This window comes from Candoia aspera, chromosome 11 (assembly GCF_035149785.1).
Source record: "Candoia aspera isolate rCanAsp1 chromosome 11, rCanAsp1.hap2, whole genome shotgun sequence".
NCBI classification, from domain to species: domain Eukaryota; kingdom Metazoa; phylum Chordata; class Lepidosauria; order Squamata; family Boidae; genus Candoia; species Candoia aspera.
The window spans coordinates 6,598,601-6,619,844 of record NC_086163.1 but is presented as its reverse complement, the minus strand read 5'-3'; the positions used below and the strand labels follow the sequence as shown (position 1 = coordinate 6,619,844).

General features: G+C 41.5%; 1 protein-coding gene across 1 annotated transcript in view; it reads left to right on the top strand.

The window, feature by feature from the left end:
- Window positions 1-17,249, top strand: part of PLA2G15 (phospholipase A2 group XV) — a 28,886-nt gene extending 11,637 nt beyond the window's left edge. Inside the window, exons 3-7 of the mRNA XM_063313092.1 lie at window positions 5,931-6,087; window positions 8,125-8,243; window positions 10,547-10,645; window positions 14,047-14,271; window positions 15,184-17,249. Coding sequence (XP_063169162.1) covers window positions 5,931-6,087; window positions 8,125-8,243; window positions 10,547-10,645; window positions 14,047-14,271; window positions 15,184-15,695 — 1,112 coding nt within the window. The 3' untranslated portion in view covers window positions 15,696-17,249. The remainder of the gene's footprint in view (window positions 1-5,930; window positions 6,088-8,124; window positions 8,244-10,546; window positions 10,646-14,046; window positions 14,272-15,183) is intronic.
- The last annotated feature ends 3,995 nt before the right edge of the window (window positions 17,250-21,244 follow it).

Sequence of the window (21,244 nt, the reverse complement as noted above, 5' to 3'; positions counted from 1 at the left end):
TTTCTCATTCCCAAAGATGCCATCAGTAAAATAACTCCTCCAACATCCTGTTTTGGTGCTGAAGCAAAGAGTATTGTGTATGTGGTATGTTTCTTCTACTATTAGAACATTATTGGGGTTCAAATAAAAAGCAGGGTTGTCCCCACAAGCCTGAAGCTTGTCTGTCCCTGCTGTAGGACGCTCTGTGTTGTTCATGTATTAAAAAGATGATGCTATGTAAACACAATAAACAATTCCTAACAATTTTCCTTTAAGCAGGACTTAACATCATAGCAACGCATTTTGAGGGCTACTATATAAGCTAAGAACCAGTAATATATGATGCTTTCATGATCATCCACAGGGCCTCAGAATAAAAATTTAAATGACAAATATGAGAGTGCCAAATCTCATGAGACTTTCCTGGCTGAAACAGTGGGAGTACTGTTTGCAAGATATTGAGACTGCAAAAATATTATAGTATTTGGCTATATCTAGAGATTTTGGCCCTAGGTGCAAAGATTACTGCAGATGCTGACTGCAGTCAGGAAATCAGAGGACGCTTAATCCTTGGGAGAAGAGCAATGACCAATCTTGATAAAATAGTTAAGAGCCGAGACATCACACTGACAACAAAGGTCTGCATATTTAAACCAATGGTGTTCCCCGTAGTAACATATGGCTGCGAGAGCTGGACCATAAGGAAGGCTGAGAGAAGGAAGATCGATGCTTTTGAACTGTGGCGTTGGAGGAAAATTCTGGGAGTGCCTTGGACTGCAAGAAGATCAAACCAGTCCATCCTCCAGGAAATAAAGCCAGACTGCTCACTTGAGGGAATGATACTACAGGCAAAACTGAAGTACTTTGGCCACATCATGAGAAGACAGGACACCCTGGAGAAGATGCTGATGCTAGGGAGAGTGGAGGGCGAAAGGAAGAGGGGCTGACCAAGGGCAAGGTGGATGGATGATATTCTAGAGGTGACGGACTCGTCCCTGGGGGAGCTGGGGGTGTTGACGACCGACAGGAAGCTCTGGCGTGGGCTGGTCCATGAAGTCACGAAGAGTCGGAAGCGACTGAACGAATAAACAACAACAACAAGAGATTTTGGCTGTTTTGAAGTTATGTTTTGTTGTTTTTGACCACAACAAAACAACTATTTGCATTAGTTGTATTGCAGATAAAGGGACTATTTACATCACATTTTGGGACCACCAGTTATCCCCAGATCTCATGTTAGGAATGCTTGCAATAAATACTGTATTAGGCTCTAAATCTGAAGAAAAAATGAGTTACTTTTTTGTTACACATTGGCTGACATGCAGCAATTGACCAGACACCAGTTAAAGGTAATTGTGATATTTTGCTTGTTCTTGTTTCAAAGGTTGGCTGGCAGAAATTATGATAGGGAATACCATATGCTCTGTAACTGTCTGCAAGTAAAACTTTAAATAGCATGCAGTCACATTGGAACTGAATTCTTCAAATGTTTCCATAAAAACCCTTCAGTATTCTACTGGGGGAGCTAATTGTCAGACAATAAGATCGTCATTAATTTTAATCTTGGATTTGATTCTTGTAAGCCTATTCTTGGATTATATTCTCTCCCTTCCTTCCTCCCCCCCAAGTTTAAAATACATTATGATCTCTGTTCACAAAATGTCTTGTGTCTTCTATATTCCTTATGATCTCAAACTCCATCTGAAATCTGTAACTGGGAAATATAAGCAGTAAGTTTATTTACTAGATTACTTTAAATGGCTGGTGATCATTATTATAATTGGAGCTGATCTTTATTATAATTAATGAGACATGGAATGGGATGGGCAGGAAAGCTTTCTACAACTGTCCTGATTTTATCTGTCTGCAAAATTTCTCTTACAGCGGGTTGGCAACCAAAGAGCCACATTTTGTGCAGATATTAATTGCTATATATTTCTCATTTTAAGATTGAGATGAAACGGCTTTGTTAAAAGGTGCATAAACTTTAATCTGTGAATAAGTTCAGGGTTGTTACCTGTTGCTGGTTTTAACTTCTTTTATCATTTGCAATATGCCTGGTGCAGCTAAGAGAATGAAGGCCACGTATCAGAAAGATTTTGGAGAACTTGGGAAATACAGTCCAATAAGACAGGGATGCAAAAGTGTTTGTTGATAAATGTTCTAGGTTAAAGTTCCCCAGTGACATAAAACATTTAGGTTAAAGTTCCCTAATAATTTTAAATGTAGCATTTTAAGTTCTAATCTGTTTTTTTCCTCTTAAATGATTTGCAAAACATTCCCATGAATACAATGAAAGATGGATGTTAGACTATAATTGATCCAGTAAGGTTTTTTCCCCCCAAACTGGGTTCTATTTGAACGGATTCCATGAGGAACTAAGGAGGAAAAACCTCCTTGAATCCACTGACCTCCACTACCACACATCCCCAGCAGATGCAACTGTCCACACAGAAGCTGGAGGGCTGCCTTTCCCTGGTTGTGCGCATGCACAAGCCCCAACTCCTGCATGGGCGTCTGCAACAATTAAGTCCCACTGAGCTCTGTGGGAATCCAAAAAAGAAATTTGGGGTTGTGCTGGTCAGCTGGCAATCCCAGTTTGCATTGCGGCTGTCCCTCTCATCCTGTCAATCCGCTGCTGCTTTTTTTCAACAAGGCAGGGATACCTATAAACTCTGCTCCTATGGAGGCTGTTTATTCTGCCTGTCCCACTTAGAAGTTTTGTATTGTGTCCTCCTTGGCAGGAATCTTTGGCTCCTAATCGCTTTGTGGCTGCCATAAACATCATAAATGACAATTTTCCGTTGGTATGATTCTGTGGCAGAGAGAAACAGATTGACGACTTGCTGCCCATTTTCTACTTCACTTTGTTTTATTTATACACACACACAGATATTTTTTGTTTTTTCCTTTTTGTTATATTGTTGTAAATCTTGATACATTATATTGTTTTGAAACATATGTATACACTCACTCGTTTTCCTTGATAATAGGCTTGGAACTTCCAGTCTTATTTTTTTCCTGTTTCTGTGTGCAATTATTTCTGCTTTAATATGATATAATTAGAGTGAAGCTGTGTTCCCTTGAGCAAATGGTTAGTACTAGATGTTATTGCAGGCTAAAATGTAGGAAAACCACTGTGCTCTAATATGGTTGCACATACCGGCAGAGACAGTTTTAAGCCCAGCCGTATTCTCTGCAGTACGATACTTATTCTTTGCAGGAAGTTGAAGTCTCTATTCTTGATGCTGGAATTTGAGGCCTTCTGGATATTTTGGACTACACCTCCCATATTCCCCTGCTGTTGGTATGTTATCTGGGGATGATGTTGCCATCCCAGTCACTAGAGTAGGGTTTTCAAACTGGACAGAGGGGGGCAAGGGGAATGAGAGGCAGGGGGGAGTTCACTTGAAGAAAGCAAATTTTCTATTACTGGAGTTTGGCCTCTTGATTGGGGATTCTGGGAATATTTTTTTGACTAATGGGTTCCACGGTCTGAAGAAGCTTGGAACCCCCTGACTAATTAACTGCTTTTTAAAAGCTTAATTCCATTTTCAGATAAGATCTGATCGCCATCTATTGCTACCATGGCACCGTGCGTGTGGAAGGGTTTGTTCTAGCTTGCAGTTTAACTCAAGGAGAAGTGAAGCGGGCCTGGCTAGGAATAATACAGCTACGTCTTACTAATATTCTCTGCGTGACTGCCTATGCAAAGATACCTATGCTGTTTAAGCAAGATGGATGAACGAGATTTTTTTTATTTTTATCCTACCTTTATTATTTTTATAAATAACTCAAGGCGGCGAACATACCTAATACTCCTTCCTCCTCCTATTTTCCCCACAACAACAACCCTGTGAGGTGAGTTGGGCTGAGAGAGAGAGAGACTGGCCCAAAGTCACCCAGCCGGCTCTCATGCCTAAGGCGGGACTAGAACTCTCCTACCACACCTGATTGGCTCTTGGGCTGAGAGAGAGGGACTGGCTCAAGGGCACCCAGCCGGCTGTCATGCCTAAGGCGGGACTAGAACTCTCCTACCACACCTGATTGGCTCTTGGGCTGAAAGAGTGTGACTGGCCCAAGGTCACCGAGCCGGGTTTCATGCCCAAGGTGGGACTGGAACTCAGTCTCCTCGTTTCCTTAACCACTAGACCAAACTGCCCATTCCTTAGAACACCTTATTCCATGAAATCCAAAAATCAAGTATTTCAGGCAAGATGGGAAATAAATTCGTGTTGCAGAATGTTGACAGTGCAGTTGCTTGAAAACCTTCCTAGATGAGGCTTGACATATTTCAAAAGCAAATTAGTTGCCAACCTCGGTTAGAACCTTTGAGACTGCTCTCCGAATCCTGGTTTTAGGATGCTGCCTAGGAATGTAAGGCTTAAACTAGGGTAACTTTGAGTTTCTAGGGAAAAAAAATTACCATGATATTCTAAAAGCCTAAACCATTCAAGGCAGTAGTGTCATGCAGCGAGGTGTGCAAAGCTTTTGCGATTCAAAAATGTTCAAATTTGAAACGATATCCTGATCTTACTGGACATGTTTTGAAACAGTTTAAAACTTGAAACACTTCTCATACGGTTATGTAATTGGAATAACCAGATTCAAATGAAAATACGTGTTTCAAATTCAGAATGTTTTGTACACTCCCGGTATATAATTATCTCATTTGCACAGAACAGTCATGCGGCAGAGGATTTTCCTGTGGGTTTTTTTGTTTTTTTGCCTGTGTGTGTGTATGCACGCATATATATATGTGTGTGTGTGTGTGTATTTTATTTATACACAGTATATATTTATTTTATTTATTTATTAAATAAATTTATTTATTAAATTTTTATCACTGCCCATCTCCCTCCAAAGGCTATCCTTTTTTATTTGCTTTATTGATAATCCCATACAATGCAGTTTACAATATATTTAGAAGAATTCCAAGCTACTTGCAGGACTTTTGTTGATGTTCTTCAGTGGAATGCAGAATACACTGAATGATTTTTGTGTCAGTGTTTCATTCAATCTACCTATTTTACAGGGAGCAATATCCAGTACAAATGAAGTTTATTCAGACATTTATATTGAATGAATAATCAGAGAGAGAGAGAGAGAGAAAGATGCTACAGCCTTTATATAAAGCAGCGATCAAATATAGGGATCTTACCTTAATTTTTTGATTTAGCCTAATTTAAAAAAGCAAATTAAATGACAACGGGTCATGCTTTGCTTTAGACAAAAAAAAAAAAATGATTTTCATGGGTGTGGTACAAGTTTTAAAAAACTAAATTCCAATTCAAAATATTTTTTGTGTTTGTCAAGAGGGATGTTTGTCTCCAAGGGATTACCAAGAAGATGTTTATGAAATTACTGCCTTAATTGTATCTCTGGGAAATTTGGCAAGGCCATTGCCCACTAAAAGTTTTTCATTTTACGTAGGGTATGAGCTATTTAGTACCTCTGTTAGATTTTTGTTAAAATCATAGTACAGTTGTTTTTCTGGCAGAGGGCGTGATCTCACCAGCACTTGAGCTCCTGTTTTGTAGATTGAATGGGAATCTGGCATGTGCAAATAAAGCATCACCTTTGCCTACCGGAAACAGTCGAGCCCCATAAGATCCCCTCGACCTTAGGGAATAAACATGGGAAGTGGTTGCTGGTCCAATTCTTTGCTTGTAAGTGTGCCACCTGAGGAGGAGGAGGAGGAAGAAGAAAGCTAAGCTGAGCCTCTAGAGATGTTGCTGGGGATCCACCTTGCTGATTTGCTTTGCGAGAGGCATTCCCAATAGCTTTCAACATTTCTAAGGTGCCCATTGAGACCAAAAGGAGTTTCATGTTTGGTAGGGAAAAGAAAAGAAATGCAATGTATTCCCAAGCACCTAAAGCGATCTTTGAGAGAAAGGCTTGGATAAATTTACAGAATTTCATGTAAGTCTCCTTGTCTTGTATAATTACAGTGCCAGGAGATTTGGGAAACCAGCTAGAAGCCAAGTTGGACAAACCATCTGTGGTGCACTATCTCTGCTCTAAGAAGACAGAAAGTTACTTTACGTTGTGGCTGAATTTAGAATTGTTGCTTCCAGTTATCATTGACTGCTGGATAGATAATATCAGGTGGGCTGCACTACAGTTTGTATAATTCAGTCAGATGCTGGGATGCTGGGAGCCAAAAGACTGGTGAGAAATTAAGAGTAAACATGCATTAAGAGAAAAAATGCTCTCTGACAATTGAGTTGATTTATTTGTGGAATTTATAGGCTGCCCTGATTGGTTTCAACTCTGGGTGGCTTACCAAATACAACAGTATTGCAATATTATGACATACCAAAATCATCCCAAGTTTGGAAAAAGCAGTCATTGACCAGAAGACCATACCAAGGGACCCATCACCCACAGTAATCCAGAGCCTGGGGGTAGGACCAGGTCTTGAGGGCTCATTTAAATAGGGCCATATGGGGGCCATACGAATCTCAGGGGAGAATGGTGTTCCAAAGGGCGGCCACCATGACAGAGAAGGCTTAAGGTTTAAATTTTGTGACAGTACATGGATAAGCAGTTTACCTTGAGAGTGGTCAAACAGCTTTGAGTTTTACTTGTTACTCACCTTGCAGTGTGCTTTTTAAGCATCTCAACGCTGTCTTATTTGCAGGGAGGAATTAGCTGGGAGTTAATGATCAACTTATAAGGGACACGGTGGCGCTGCGGGTTAAACCGCTGAGCTGTCGATCGGAAGGTCGGCAGTTCAAAACCGCGCAGCGGGGTGAGCTCCCGTTGCTAGTCCCAGCTCCTGCTCACCTAGCAGTTCGAAAACATGCAAATGTGAGTAGATCAATAGGTACCGCTTCGGCGAGAAGGTAACGGCGTTCCGTGAGTCATGCTGGCCACATGACCCGGAAGTGTCTATGACAACGCCGGCTCCATGGCTTAGAAACGGAGATGAGCACCGCTCCCTAGAGTCGGACTCGACTGGACTTTACGTCAAGGGAAACCTTTACCTTTACCTAATGATCAACTTGGCTGTCGTATGAACCTGTAATTCTTCATAAGAACAAACACTACAGATGATACAGTCTTTCTTTCCTAACTGAAAGTGGAAACAAGTCAATACACCTCTTGTTAACAAGGCATCAGTTCATTTACTGGTCAAAATTGCCAAGTACAGTCATTAATTATATCAGTTGCATGAGAAAGAGACATCTGCAGTGAAACCATTAAAATGGTGGGATTTCAGGAGATAGATCATCAATGTTTCTATTGACCTAGATTGTAGGATAGGAGGAATGGAGAACACTACTGGCTAGACCTGGCAATTAGGTTTAACCTAGTTAGCCTGCTTAACTTAGCCTCTGCCAACAAGATGTGCTGGACTTACAACTCCCAAATTCTTATCTCTTGTGCCTGTTGACCATGTTGGTTAGGAATTCTGAGAGCTGTAACTCAGCACTTCTGATTGGGAAAGGTGAACTAATAGTTTGCTTTCCAGGATCTTTTTGTAACAATTATATTTGACTTTTTGGGCTTGCAGTATTAAGTGGATATTTTTCTTAGGCTATATTAAGTCTTCTGGAAGAGCTTTGTTAAACTAATCAATTTAAAGTTGACTGACAGTGTCGTAACCCTTTTTGCCTGCTTTATGGCACATTCCACTTACCGATAAATTATTCAAGGAAGCTGATCACTGCTCCCTAGACTTAATCTGCCCTGCAGTGGTATGTTCTGATACTGAAAACTGATAATGAACAAATGAGTTCACAAAATCCATTTAAAATGTACATTTTGTTGTACATTTTGGTACATTTCTGATAGCTAAAATGTGTAGTTATTAAGTAGGATGTGGCTAATTTCAAACTATTCACTTTCAGCTCAGAACAAAGCACCCTCCTTAGAACATTATGAGTTGGCTGTGTTCTTTCTCAACTAAATTCAACACATGCTGAGTGTTCTGGTCATTAGAACTCAAATGAGTACTTCGTTCCCTTGTTTACAACTTAGGGCCAAAACAGTAGCTCCATAAAGTCCTTGCTGACTGCTACCAGCTGATAAACTTGCAGAAAGATTGGCACAAAGAATGAAAATAGGCAGCTCTGACTACAATGCATGATCAGATAGAATTCTGTTCACCTTTGAATTAATGCTGGTTTTTCTCTCCAGGCTAGTGTACAATCGAACTAGTGGATCTACTGGTCCCCCGGACGGGGTTGATATCAAAGTCCCTGGATTTGGGCAGACCTTTTCATTGGAATTCCTTGATCCTAGTAAAAGAAGTGTTGGTATGTAATCTGTTTTCATCGGGGCATTGGGCAGTAACAAGTATCGCAAACCTGCGTAGCCCTTTCTCAGAGTACATTTTTTGCCACTGTTCGCTTTTGTTTTGTCTGATTAATCACAGTAATAGCAAAAGAGCTCATCTGTAGATCTGATCATATAAGTTAGATGAACCTTTAACTCAGTGGAGAAGTGTGGTGCTAAGACAACTAGCAGTGATCTTTCTCCCTATTCCTGACTCACATTCACTGACTCTTAAGATTCAGTAAAGATGCACAACAAATCCACAGTTGCAAAATAACATAACTGGATGGGACAAATAGAAGACTTTTTGCAGGTCCTTCTTGTGGTCATTCGTGCGTGTGTGTGTATACACCCACTAATCCTTGCTTAACCATTCGTTTAGTGACAGTTCAGACTTAGGACGGTACTGAAAAAAAAATGACTTACGACTGTTCCTCACACAACCATTGTAGTGTCTCCGTGGTCACACAATTACAATTTGGGCACAACCAGTTAGCATTTATGACCATCGCAGCATCCCGTGGCTACGTAATCACCATTTTTGACCCTCCTGGCCAGCTTCTCACAAGCAAAATGAGTGGAGAACCGCATGATTCACTTAACAGCCACATGGTTTGCTTAATGCCCACGGCAGTTTGCTTAACGACCACCACAAAAAAAGGTAAAATTGGGTCAGATTCACTTAGTGACCGCTTAGCAACCAAAATTCCGGTCCCGGTTGTGGTTGTTAAGCGAGGACTACGTGTGTGCGCATATGCTCATGTAGAAGATTTTGGTTTGCATCAGTCTACTGAGAAAAGGGAGTGATAGGGGGGATCAGGGCAACGTATTTTGTGTTTCTTTCCCTTAGTGCTGCTAAACAGAGTGATGAGGAGCAAAACCTGAGCTAAGGAAGCTCACTTGTTTTTATAGTTTGGGATGCCTGAAGCCCAATAACAGCTCACGAATCTGACAGCTGTGTAAATGGAAGGGCTTTCTGGGCGTCGATTCATGACATCTTCAAGGGCTGAAATAAACAGTCTTACTCTGTAATATCCTTTCATAAATCCCCTTGTGCCATTTCTTCCAACAAATGCTAAGCTAACCCTTTTTTTAAAGAAAAAGTTTTATAGCCCCATCTTTTATTCAGGTAGATGCCACAAGGCTACTTCCATTTTACGCGTGCTTAATGTAATAAAAAATAAGGCTAAAACTGAGTATAGCTGCTTTTGCAGGGTGTGGTCAGTGTTTAGCAATTGAGGAAATGTTGAACTTACAGAAAATGCCACCTGTTCTGAGCATTTGCGGAAGTTGAGAAATTAAAAAAAAAAAGAATAGGTTTTTTTTAAAAAAATAGATTGGGAAAAGCTGCAAAATTAATTTTTATTTGTTTATGTTTTATTAATTTTAATTAACAAGAAAAGGAAAAGCTGCAAAAAGATCTGCTTGCACTCATCATAGCTCACTGAGTGGATTCCTATTTTTTAACCCAAAGAGGGTCAGTATTGCAGCAAACGGCTGCCAAGAGACTTTGGGAGTTGGGTAGCTCACAAATTTGATGAATGAATAAGTGAAAAAAACAAATACTGCAAAAGAGGCAAGTGTTTGCTCTTCAGTCTTATGTTCGAAGGCTGTTATCCCAGGGAATGCAAATGGGGAGTAATAATTTCCTTCAGGTAGCAGGAATGCTCACTGTACATACTCAAGGATAAGCTGAGAATTTTAGGTGCCAAAATACACCAAAAAGTTGGGTTCAGCTTATCTGCAAGTATATACAGTAGGTTTTCCCCTCATCCATATACCCCATATATGTTTGTGGATGAGCCTATCCCCAGGTAAGCAGACTCTCAAATTTTTAACCAAAATACCATGAAAAATGCGCCACCCGTGGATAAGCCAATTGCGAAAATGAAAAGAAAATTTCAAGGGTCAGCTTATCTGCAGGTGGCACATTTTTCATGGCATTTTGATTAAAAATTGGAGGGCTGGCTTATCCACAGATGGGCTTATCCTAAAGTATATACAGTACATACATCTGGGGTGTATGGAGATCATTTGTATTTTAGTTGAAAACTGGAAACGATTGGTTTTTGCTTAAAAATGGTTATGTTGGGTAGAACAAAAGTTAGTCTGATTAACCAGGTTGGAGCAAATTTATCTGAAAACTTACTTGTTTGAACAAATTATAACTATCCGTGAATGTATGAGAATTGGCTGCAGAAGAATCTGTGTTTGAGCACTCTGTGCAGAGGGAATATTGTTAACTGAATTTTTGCAGACCCACAGATTCTCTTTTTGTCCACAGGCACGTACTTCTACACGCTGGTGCAGAAACTGGTAGACTTGGGCTATCAGCGAGATGAAAATATTAGAGGTGCACCCTATGACTGGCGGAAGGCACCAAGTATGAAATTTATAAGGATTTGGGCTCTTAAATCTTTTAATAAAAAGAAAGCTACCGTGCTATAAAGCAAAAGACCATCTTCTGGAATAAATTTTTCCTATCTTTCTGGATCTCAGGCAGTCTTATATGCTTGCTCAGAAAATAAAGGTTATGGATGTACTTGGTTTAGAAATGTCCCATTTCCCCGCAAAATGGACACACGTCAGTTGGGAGAGTATCATGTGTCCTGGGCAGGTCGGGGGATGTAAAATAGGGAAGTTGGTAATACTTTGGTAAATTTCTATTTTTGATGTTCTCGTGCCTCCCCTGGCAGGTATTTCCTCAATGGGTGAGTCCCCCAATCCCTTTGATTTCAAATTTTCAATTGTTTGGGTTTTTTTTTTTAGCTGAAATACCAAAACCCAGCATCAACCAGTGTGTGTGTGTGTGTGTGTGTGTGTGTGTGTGGAAATAGTGATTATACAGTGACAGGATGTCCTCAGGTTATGCTCCAATAAGTCATTAATTAGTTAATTAAAGAGATTTATATGGCTGCCCAACTCACGGTGACTCCGGGTGGCTTACAAAAATCAAATCCCACATACAAAACCCACTACACCCCCACCCCCTGGCAGCAGCAATACATTCAAACAAACCATTTGATGGGCTCTGCATCAACCTGGGATCCCCAGGCCCACTGGCAAAACCAAGCCTTCAGTCCTTTCAGAAGGGTATAAAGGTGGGGGCCAATCTGAGTCGCGATGGAAGCTCTACCTGTCTTTTTATCTATGACGTACCTAAAACATCTGAACACAGCGAACCAAAGGCCCAACTTTGCCACTTTCTAAGAAAGTTTTACCATTGAACTAGGATCTTGATGCTCATCTCTCCCCCCACCCCCACCCCTTTTGGAAGCTTATGTAATTTGTGTCTCTAAAACCAAATGCAGCACACTGTCAAAAGACGTTCTTTTGGCAGGTGATTGATGCACTTTTTGCTGTTGCGTTCTCCAGCATCTGGCAGGCTCCGCAGCTGAATTTGAGATTTTAATTTTGTCGCCTGTCAGGTTTCATTTCCAACCACTGACCACTAATGAGCTAAAAAAATTTTGTAAAAAACCAACAACTTTCCCAGTGGGGATGGGGGTGGGGAACACCCTTTCATTTGTACGAAGTGCTGCTTCCTTTACATATCTTTGCAGAAAGGGAATGTGAGGGTTGGATTTCATAAGGAATTGAAACTGTAATGTGCAGTACAGAAGTTTTCCAACTTCTTCAGATGCTCGGGGATTGCCATGTTAGTGTACGGTAGCCGAAAATCAAAGATGGCTTTGAGTAGCATCTTTTCCGACTAACACGTTTCATTAAAAGTCATATGCTTTTTGTAAACTATAGCTTGCTCCATGAGATGCACCTGATGAAATGGGCTGCAGTTCACAAAACCATCTGCCTTTTGATTTGCTAGTTGGACAAGGTGCTATGTGACTCCTTCCGAATTCTTTAGGCATTCAGATACTTCTGGTCGGTTAACGCCGCTCGCTTAAAAATAAGTTAGGAATTTGAGATCTTTGGAACTGCATGCAAACATTCTCAGTGACTTGAACTGTTTACCCCTGATGCAACCAAATGTCACGAGACTGTTTGCCAATTAATCTTGGTGACCTTCTCACTTCACGGGTCTCAAGCTGGAAGAAAACCAAGGGCTCTGATTAAATACTAGAGAGAGATTGATAAAAAGGGTTGAAAAAAATTGCAACATGATTAAATCACCCTGACAGTGGAAAAGCCAGTGTTCCTCTGTGAAATTATTTTACATAGTCTATTTTACATAAACGGGCATAAACCAACAGCAAAAAAACCTTATAGAAGCTGCTCTTTTTATTTGTAAGAACAACCTTTTTTAACCCAAGCTCAAAATATAGCTACTTCACTATACCTTGAATTTACCTTGAATTATGAGCTTCAGGCAGAAACTTTGTTTCCTAAAAGTTTCTGCCTGAAGCTCATAATTCAAGGTAAATTCGAGTGCAAAACCCTGTCATTTTTTTGTGTGTGTATAAATTGTTGCAGTTTTAAACAAGCATAATAGAATCATAAGAATAATGAAAAGAATGGACAGTGCGACCAAAAATTAACAATTCATGGTTTAAAATATCCAACAAGCAAGGAGAAAGGGATTTTGAAATACAGAACTAAAGAAATTGTCTATAAGGTATAAAAAAAATAGTGGTTGTTATTACTTTTAAAATCAATGTTGTTCACACTAAGCTCAAACTCTTGGGCTTTAATGCTAAATTAGTGAAAGGCATTCATGTAAAGAATTTAGAACTTTCCAGTTCTAAAAAAGACGGCATTAACTTTCAGATTTAATTTTTATCAGAAATTTCCGGTTTCAGTTCTGTGATTGTTAGTCATTGAAGGAGTGCTAGAAAACATGCAAAGCATTGAAGTCTTACCCAAATTTAGTCCTTATTCTGGGATTATATCAGAAGGTGAAATGCAAGTTTATTAATATTGTTGAAAACAGATTAGCTTTAGGGCCTCCCTGGAAATATGCTAGAGCGTTTTTGCGTATCTGCTTCATGAAGTCATTGGTCAAAATAATTTTTTCTGGGTGTGTTGCAGTTACGATACCGTATCTTATCCTCAGATCATGAAATCAACCCTCGGAATATTTTTGTTCTTTAGGAAGTGTGAGAAGGTGGCAAATAATTCCTACATTTACACCTAAGGTAAAGGTAAAGGTTTCCCTTGACGTAAAGTCCAGTCGAGTCCGACTCTAGGGGGCGGTGCTCATCTCCGTTTCTAAGCCTTGGAGCCGGCGTTGTCCATAGGACACTTCCGGGTCATGTGGCCAGCATGACTCACGGAACGCCGTTACCTTCCCGCCAAAGCGGTACCAATTAATCTACTCACATTTGCATGTTTTCGAACTGCTTGGTGTGCAGGAGCTGGGACGAGCAACGGGAGCTCACCCCGCCGCGCGATTTCGAACCGCCGACCTTCCGATCGACAGCTCAGCGGTTTAACCCGCAGCGCCACCGCGTCCCTACATTTACACCTAACCTTTAATATATTTCCTAGAAAGATAATTAAACCTCGTATTTTGAGTCCCTGGGGGGTGTACCCATCTCCCAAATTAAAAGGAATTATTTAGTTACCAAGTACCAGTTTAGAACTTGAGCGCAATACCTAGAGGTGTTTGTCTTACATTTCTTTAGGCAGAACTTGTTTATAATACATGAGGCCGTCCTGAAGGAAAGCACCACGCCATTAATTATTACTGCACTCTTTCAATAATCTTGGCTTGAAAGATAGCCAATCTGAAAGTGGGTATCTGTTGATGAGGCAACAAAGGTTTTAAATCAGATATACTGAATTCCTTCATTCCGTTGGATAACTTCTGTGTCTTAATCCTTGCAGATGAGAACGGAGACTATTTTGTGGCTCTCCAGAAGCTGATCGAGATCATGTATGAAGAGTATGGCGAACCGGTGGTCTTAATCGCCCACAGCATGGGGAATATGTATTGTCTGTATTTCCTCAGCCGTCAGCCACAGGAGTGGAAAGACAGATATATCAGGGACTTTGTGTCCTTAGGAGCTCCTTGGGGAGGCGTAGCTAAAGCTTTCCGAGTGCTGGCATCAGGTAGGTGGGGCCCGTGGTACAACTGGACGCATCCGGTATAGTTTGATCCCCAAAGGGCGATCTGAACAATACAAGTAGTCTTCGACTTACAACCACAACTGGGACCGGAACTTCCGTTGCTAAGCGATGCGGTCATTAAGTGAGTCATGCCCAATTTTACGGCTTTTTTTGTTATGGTAGTTAAGTGAATCACTGTATAATCACTTTATCCTGTCTCAAAGAAAATGCTTAGATTACAGGAAGCAGTACAAAGGATGACTGTTTCTGAAGGACAGTAGCTTTTTTAAATGTATTTCAAGCTTTTATATCAAACATTTGTCCTGCTGCTCTCCACATTACTTGTTGAGGAGAGGGTCTTTATCTAATTTCTTAGAAAACAGGCTAAGCTTTAAGCTGTACTTTTTTTTTTTTTTTTTTGCTTAAGTTTGAGTTAAGAGTTTATGAGAGCCAGTTTGGTCTAGTGGTTAAGGCAAGGGGCTAGAAATCAGGAGGCTGTGAGTTTTAGTTCCGCCTCAGGCACGAAAGCCGGCTGGGTGACCTTGGGCCACTCCCTCTCTCTCAGCCCAAGAGCCAATCAGGCGTGGTATGAGAGTTCTAGTCCCGCCTGAGGCACGAAAGCCGGCTGGGTGACCTTGGGCCACTCCCTCTCTCTCAGCCCAAGAGCCAATCAGGCGTGGTAGGAGAGTTCTAGTCCCGCCTTAGGCCTGAAAGCCGGCTGGCTGACCTTGGGCCAGTCCCTCCCTCTCAGCCCAACCCACCTCACAGGGTTGTTGTTGTGGGGAAAATAGGAGGAGGAGGGAGTCTTAGGTATGTTCCCCGCCTTGAGTTATTTATAAAAATAATAAAGGCGGGATAAAAATTAAATAAATAAATAAACTGAACCCCTAATAAGTCATACTTTTAATGTCACAGGTGACAACAACCGGATTCCCGTTATCAGCTCCTTTAAGATCAGGGACCAGCAAAGATCTGCGGTTTCCACCAGCTGGTTGCTGCCCTACAATTACTCATGGTCTCCAGATAAGATCTTTGTCAGCACCCCAGCTGCAAACTACACCATTCGGGATTTCCAGAAGTTCTATGTGGACATTGGTTTTGAGAATGGCTGGCTCATGAGAAAAGATACCGAAGCTTTGGTTTACAGCATGACTCCCCCAGGGGTGCGCACACACTGTCTTTATGGCACCGGGATAAATACCCCAGACTCATTTTTCTACGACCGGCTGCCAGACAAGGAGCCCACGATCTTCTACGGGAACGGGGATGGAACAGTGAACTTAGAAAGTGCCTTGCAGTGCCAGAAGTGGGTGGGTCAGCAGAAACAAGAGGTGATTCTTTATGAGCTTCCAGGAAGTGAGCATATTGAAATGCTGTATCATAGCCTAACCTTATCCTACGTTGAAAAGGTTCTTTTTGGCTCATGATGCAGTACAGCTCAACCCTTTCCTCCAAGATGTCTGAACGTTTTTTCAACTGGGGAAACAACAAGGGATGTTTTGGACTTCTATTTTTAAAGCTTTTTGGGGGGGGGGGGCTTACTGAGCCTTCTTGGAAATCTGCTTTTATGTCAGTTAACGGTTACTTGTTTCCTAGAGTAACATTTGTAACATGCCTGACCAAATGCACATTAGCTGCATTTTGGCATCTCTAGTGCCATGTCCCAGTGTCCATCTGTATGAAGGCTGTTCCGTGCTTATTCTCTGGGATGTGGAGAATATTTCTTTTTCCGTATTTATTGAGCTATAACATTAAGGAGGAATGTTACTCTCCAAAGGATCACAATTGCTGGATTGTTGTCACCAATATGAACCTGGGAATTGTGAAACCTTGGCAACAGGTATTAACATAGACAGGCATGGATTTATCCTAGCTTGGCCTCGCCAGGCAGATGTGAATTGTTCTTGAAAATAATGCAGGAGCTTGGAATTCCTTGCAAGACTTTCTAAAGTAAGATGAACCTATTAATTTGGTTCCTACTTGACGAGATGCGGGCTAAAGGCTAATGAGAGAGCTCTTTATTAATACACATTAGCATTGTTAAGGTGGTGATCAAGATCATTTACAGCTATTTCAATTCTTGACTGTTTCAATATTGTCGAAGGCCAATGCTGAGATAGGCCCTATTTTAGCCAGATGCCTTCCACCTGAGATCTGAAGCGATCTTCCAACAACCCATTATTTTTTGAAGCAAGATACTAATCCCACTATTTTTGCTATTGCAGATACTGCAATTTGGATGTTGCTGAATTGGTTTCTGTAATATCTTTCCCCAAATCCAGACATGCACCAGATACAGTATTGATATCTCTTTCTTCTGGTATTGGGGTCTGTTTCTCCTGGTGGTGTCAGTCCTTCTACCCTATTCCTTTGATTCTCTCTAGGGGAGATCAAGTCTTCTTTCATAAAGCTAAAAAAATAGGACATAATTCAGATCTGCAATGAGCACCCATAATTGTGAGAAACCCCTTGAGGAAACGACAGCTAGAATTCCCTGTAATTAGAGAAGACTAATGATTCAGGACTTGGCCCTTGGTATTTGTAGCCACCCACGTCAGAGCCTCTAGTCATCTGTTCAATAACAATCCAGTAATAAAATAACTTGAGCCTCTTTAAATGAATGCGGCCCAGTACTGGTTTCAGGTTGCTTTGCACTTCTCCGTATAGAGTTCCTATTTGTTCAACATGGTTGCTAACTTTCGAATGGTAAAATGTTAAGCCTGGATGTTTTTCAGTCAGTGATTTCATAGAGTGCTTTGAATGCGAAACCTTGAAATTTGTGCCAAACCTCCTGGCTGGAATATCAGACTAATCTGGAAGTTTCAACACTGCGATTTCAAGCCTGCCCTTCTCTGACCAGAACGTGGCCGCTTGAGGACTCCTTGAGCAAATGCATTGTTCCTGGTTCTAAGGCCTTGGTCTGTGTGCCTCAGAAAACACATACATGGAATCTGCACAAAAGAGCTCGCAGGCTGCTCTGTCTCTAACTTGTGTAATGTATGCCATTCTCTCATCTTCCACTTCTTCTAGAACATAAAAGGTTGGGCTGCTCAGTTCATTACGTTTTAGGACAGACTTGCAAGCTGGTTGCCTCCAAATGGATCAGGCTGTAGTCCATCCTATTAGCCAAGCTGAGAAAGGCTTTCTGGCATCAAATCCATGTTGGCTTCTTTGTTCAATAATGCCAGTTCTTGGTTTAAAAGTTACAGATAGTCCTCAATTTATGGCCATTTGTTTAGCGACTGCTTGAAGTTACAGCAGTGCTGAAAAAAGTGGCCTACAACTGGTCCTCGCACTGATGACCTTCACAGCGTCCCCACGGTCACGTGATCAAAACTTGGGCACTTGGCAACCGGCATGAATTTATGACGGTTGCAGCATCCTGGGGTCACACAATTGCCATTTGCGACCTTCCCAGCCGGCTTTCTGACAAGCAAAACCAAGTGTGGTTCGCTTAACGACCGCCACAAAAATGTTGTAAAATTGGGTGTGGTCATGTGAAGCCTGCTTAATGACTGCACCGCTTAATGACAAGTTTTCCAGTCCCTATTGTGGTCATAAGCCGAAGACTACCTGTACTGACAATCATAGTGAACCAGTGCGGTTTACAACTTCTGAAAGTTTCCACCGGTTTCTTCCATGAGAAGAATGCTTCAAGCCATGCCTTGAAATTATCAGAGTAAATCTTAGCTCCATTTTAATGCAGTTGTAATTGCTAGTTCTTCAGGATCTCAGTGCCAAGGCAATCTGAAAAGCCACCATCCCTGACCTTGATTAGAGGGTGAAAAGTTTCATGCAAATAGCTGCATCGTATCTAGCCTACATTGAAAGCCTCAAGGTAGCCTTAAGCATAGGGCGAGGTGAACCATTGTGGCTGAAATACAACCTTCTAAGCAACTTTGATGGGCAGATTCTTGGTCTGGCCTCTGTAGCACTTTCTGTAAAGCCTGTTGCAGCGGAGAACTGGGTAAGAAAATCCATTGTTTGGAACAAGGATGTGAAATTTCTTAAAGTTTGGCTCTCTGACACACTGTTTACATAGTGCCCGTGAGATACGTGGCACGGGATGGAGGAATCTAAGCAACGCCAAATGTACACATGCCCGCCATTAATCTCAGTTGTTACTGAGGCCTGATACTACTCCAGTGATTGCGCATACGCTCCCGGGGAACTGGTTGCGTCTAGTCCTTTGACCAAGCAACACTTCTGTGAACGTCCCGAGCCAATTTCATAGCGCTGGTAGAATTTTGCCTGAGACCCTCATCCATCTCGGCCGCCTTCTTTTTACTTACCAGCTCAGTGGCTGTTTTCATATCAATATCTGTGTTTGCTGGTAGCTGTCAAATGTGGTTAGGCAAACCACCTTCAGCATCTCATTGATGTTTCTGCAGGAGATGGTATTCTTTTTTATTCCAAGAAATCTTACTCTTGTCCTCTTGCCTATGTGGTGCCTTTTCAGTGTCATCCTCTGAGGATTCATCCTTTGGTGATTTGTGGTAAATCTCATTCAGACATCAAGCAGTTTATACATGCAGCAATCCAGGATGAATAAAAAGTGCTTGTACCTACCACTTAATACCGTGAATTATGTTGGTCTGTGAGCCTAAATAGATTCCAACCTGCCCGGTGTCTTTCTTTGTTCGTGAGTTGTGGCCATCAACCTCAAGCTGCAAATTAGTTTTGTAAAACTTGCTTCTCTGAACCACATGTCAGAAGCAAGAAATTACCTAATGGTTTTCTACAGCTTGGGAATTAAATGCTCAGAGTCACATTTTCACTGGGCGAAGACAATTAGTGGTCCTAGAATGTATTCTTTTGGCTCATGGTTTTATTGGTTACCAAGAGTTTAGGAGGGTTGCATCCCCCCACCGGATTCAAGGTATCTTGAATACCTTGAATTCAAGGTATGTCTTGCAACTCACAAGTGCTTATAAACAGTTTTTAATCCATACAAGTTTTTGGCTTTTCAAAAACCTACATACTTTCTAAGGACCAAATGTCATACTACTGAGGTAATATATATAAAAAAGATGCCGATGCTGGGTGGGACTTGAGCCCCCTTTTAAGGCGTTGTTGCTGCTGCAAAGTTTTAAGGTCACTGTGTGTGATTAGCAATAAGTGCAAGTTGAGAATTCTTCCTATTAAGCTAGTTTGTGTAGGATGTTAAGATACTCAGTTTCAGGGACAGAATAATTTGCTGTTCAGTTTAACAGTATTTTGTACAAAACACTGTCTACCAAGGCTTCTTGTTTTTATAAACAGTTTCTTTTGTGTATGAACAAGTAGATTTTTTTCACATTTGTCATATTTTAATAACTTAATAAAGGTGATGAAATGCCATAGATAGCACCAATGTGTTGTAATTTTCAAGCATGACACTTCAGAACTTTTGGCGTGGTGTGGCATGGCGTGGCGTTCATGGGGGAAGGTCACCGAGCTGTTGTGGCTCTCTTTTTGGGGGGTTGAAAGTGAACTTGGGTGGTCTGGGTGTAGAGGACTCATCTGTGATAGACAGCTGGAGGCCGAAGTCAGGCTTCAGGTGAGATAGTCAACCCATTGGCTCATGGACTGGGTTGGCCAAATGAAACGTGCGTGCCAGCATCACACAGATCCTGTGACTTAGTTCTTGCATTAGATGTAGAGACACAACTACATAATGGCAGAAGTTGTGCTGTGAGGCCACCACACACATCATGATGACATCATTGGGTTTTCTGTGGATGCCCTGGAATTGTCTATGCCCCTATAAAGTCTATAGGGTATGGCCTGTGGAGGAACGAATGCAGCACTTCACAGTGACTCTGCAAATCTGGGCTGAGGGTGCCTGGATATTACATGGCATGAGAAGTACCTGAAAGCCTTTCTCCCTTTGTTAAATGCTCTTGTCTAGCATCATGGTTTTATCCCAAAACACTGTTCCTATCACATCTACCTCTTCAGTCTTATCTGTTCGTTCATGGCATTTTTTGCTTCTTCCTAGTAAGGAACGTAGGCAAAAAAGCATAGTTTGTCTCATCAACCCCCCTCAAAATTTCATATCAACGGCAGAAGGTTAAGCTGAGATAGGACTGGTCTTCAAGGGTGTTCAAGATCTTGCTGCTTCACTACTGAAGGTTGGCAGTTTGACTTCCTATAATTTATCAGAGTGCCCCCAGCTGGAAGAGAATATGGTGGAAGGGGATCATTTACCATATCTGCACTGTACTACAATCCTAGTAGCATATTAGGATTTTTGTACTCCACTAAGAGGTGAGCGTAGCATTCAACAACAGCGTTTCATAAATACTTCAAGAAAGATGGCAAGAACAGTGTCTTCCAAAAGGTGAGTGGTTCACTGAAATCAGGAATGAAGTCATGATTAGTCTCAAGGACCTGAGTGGAACCTCACTGCAGCTAAAGACCTTCCCTGGTTCACTCTGATAAATCTCCATGGTTCCAGGTATCGATGTGTGAAGTGGAGGAAGCCCGAAGGCCGGCCAGCGCCTATCCAACCATCCTGTTTTATGCAATGTTCTCACTTTCTTCTGGGTTATATCAAGTTGGTGTTAAAGACTCCATTTCTTAGGAACCCTCTGAGAGGAGATTACACTTCTTGATCAGCTGAAGCCTCCTTGGATTCACGCTTGACACCTAGGCGTGCAACAGTAGCAATGACTCCTTCTGTGTCACCAGGGAAGAGGAAATAGATCCTCTTTCCTACTGAAAATACGGGCAGGAACTAATCTGCATGCATTTTATACATACACATGCTTACTATGAAGGTATCGTTCACCTGGAAATAACAGTGGTGAAGTCCTTGAATCAAGTACAGATTTTGAGCACCTAGCAGACACTATCATGCAGTTCTTTGGCTGCTGTACGGTTTTGTGGCTGGTGTCTTCTTGAACAGTTTTGAACTTCAGTCTAGGCTGCAGCTCTGGATTCCCTGATGGCTTTCCATTCATGCCTAACCATGTCCCACACCACTTTATTCTTC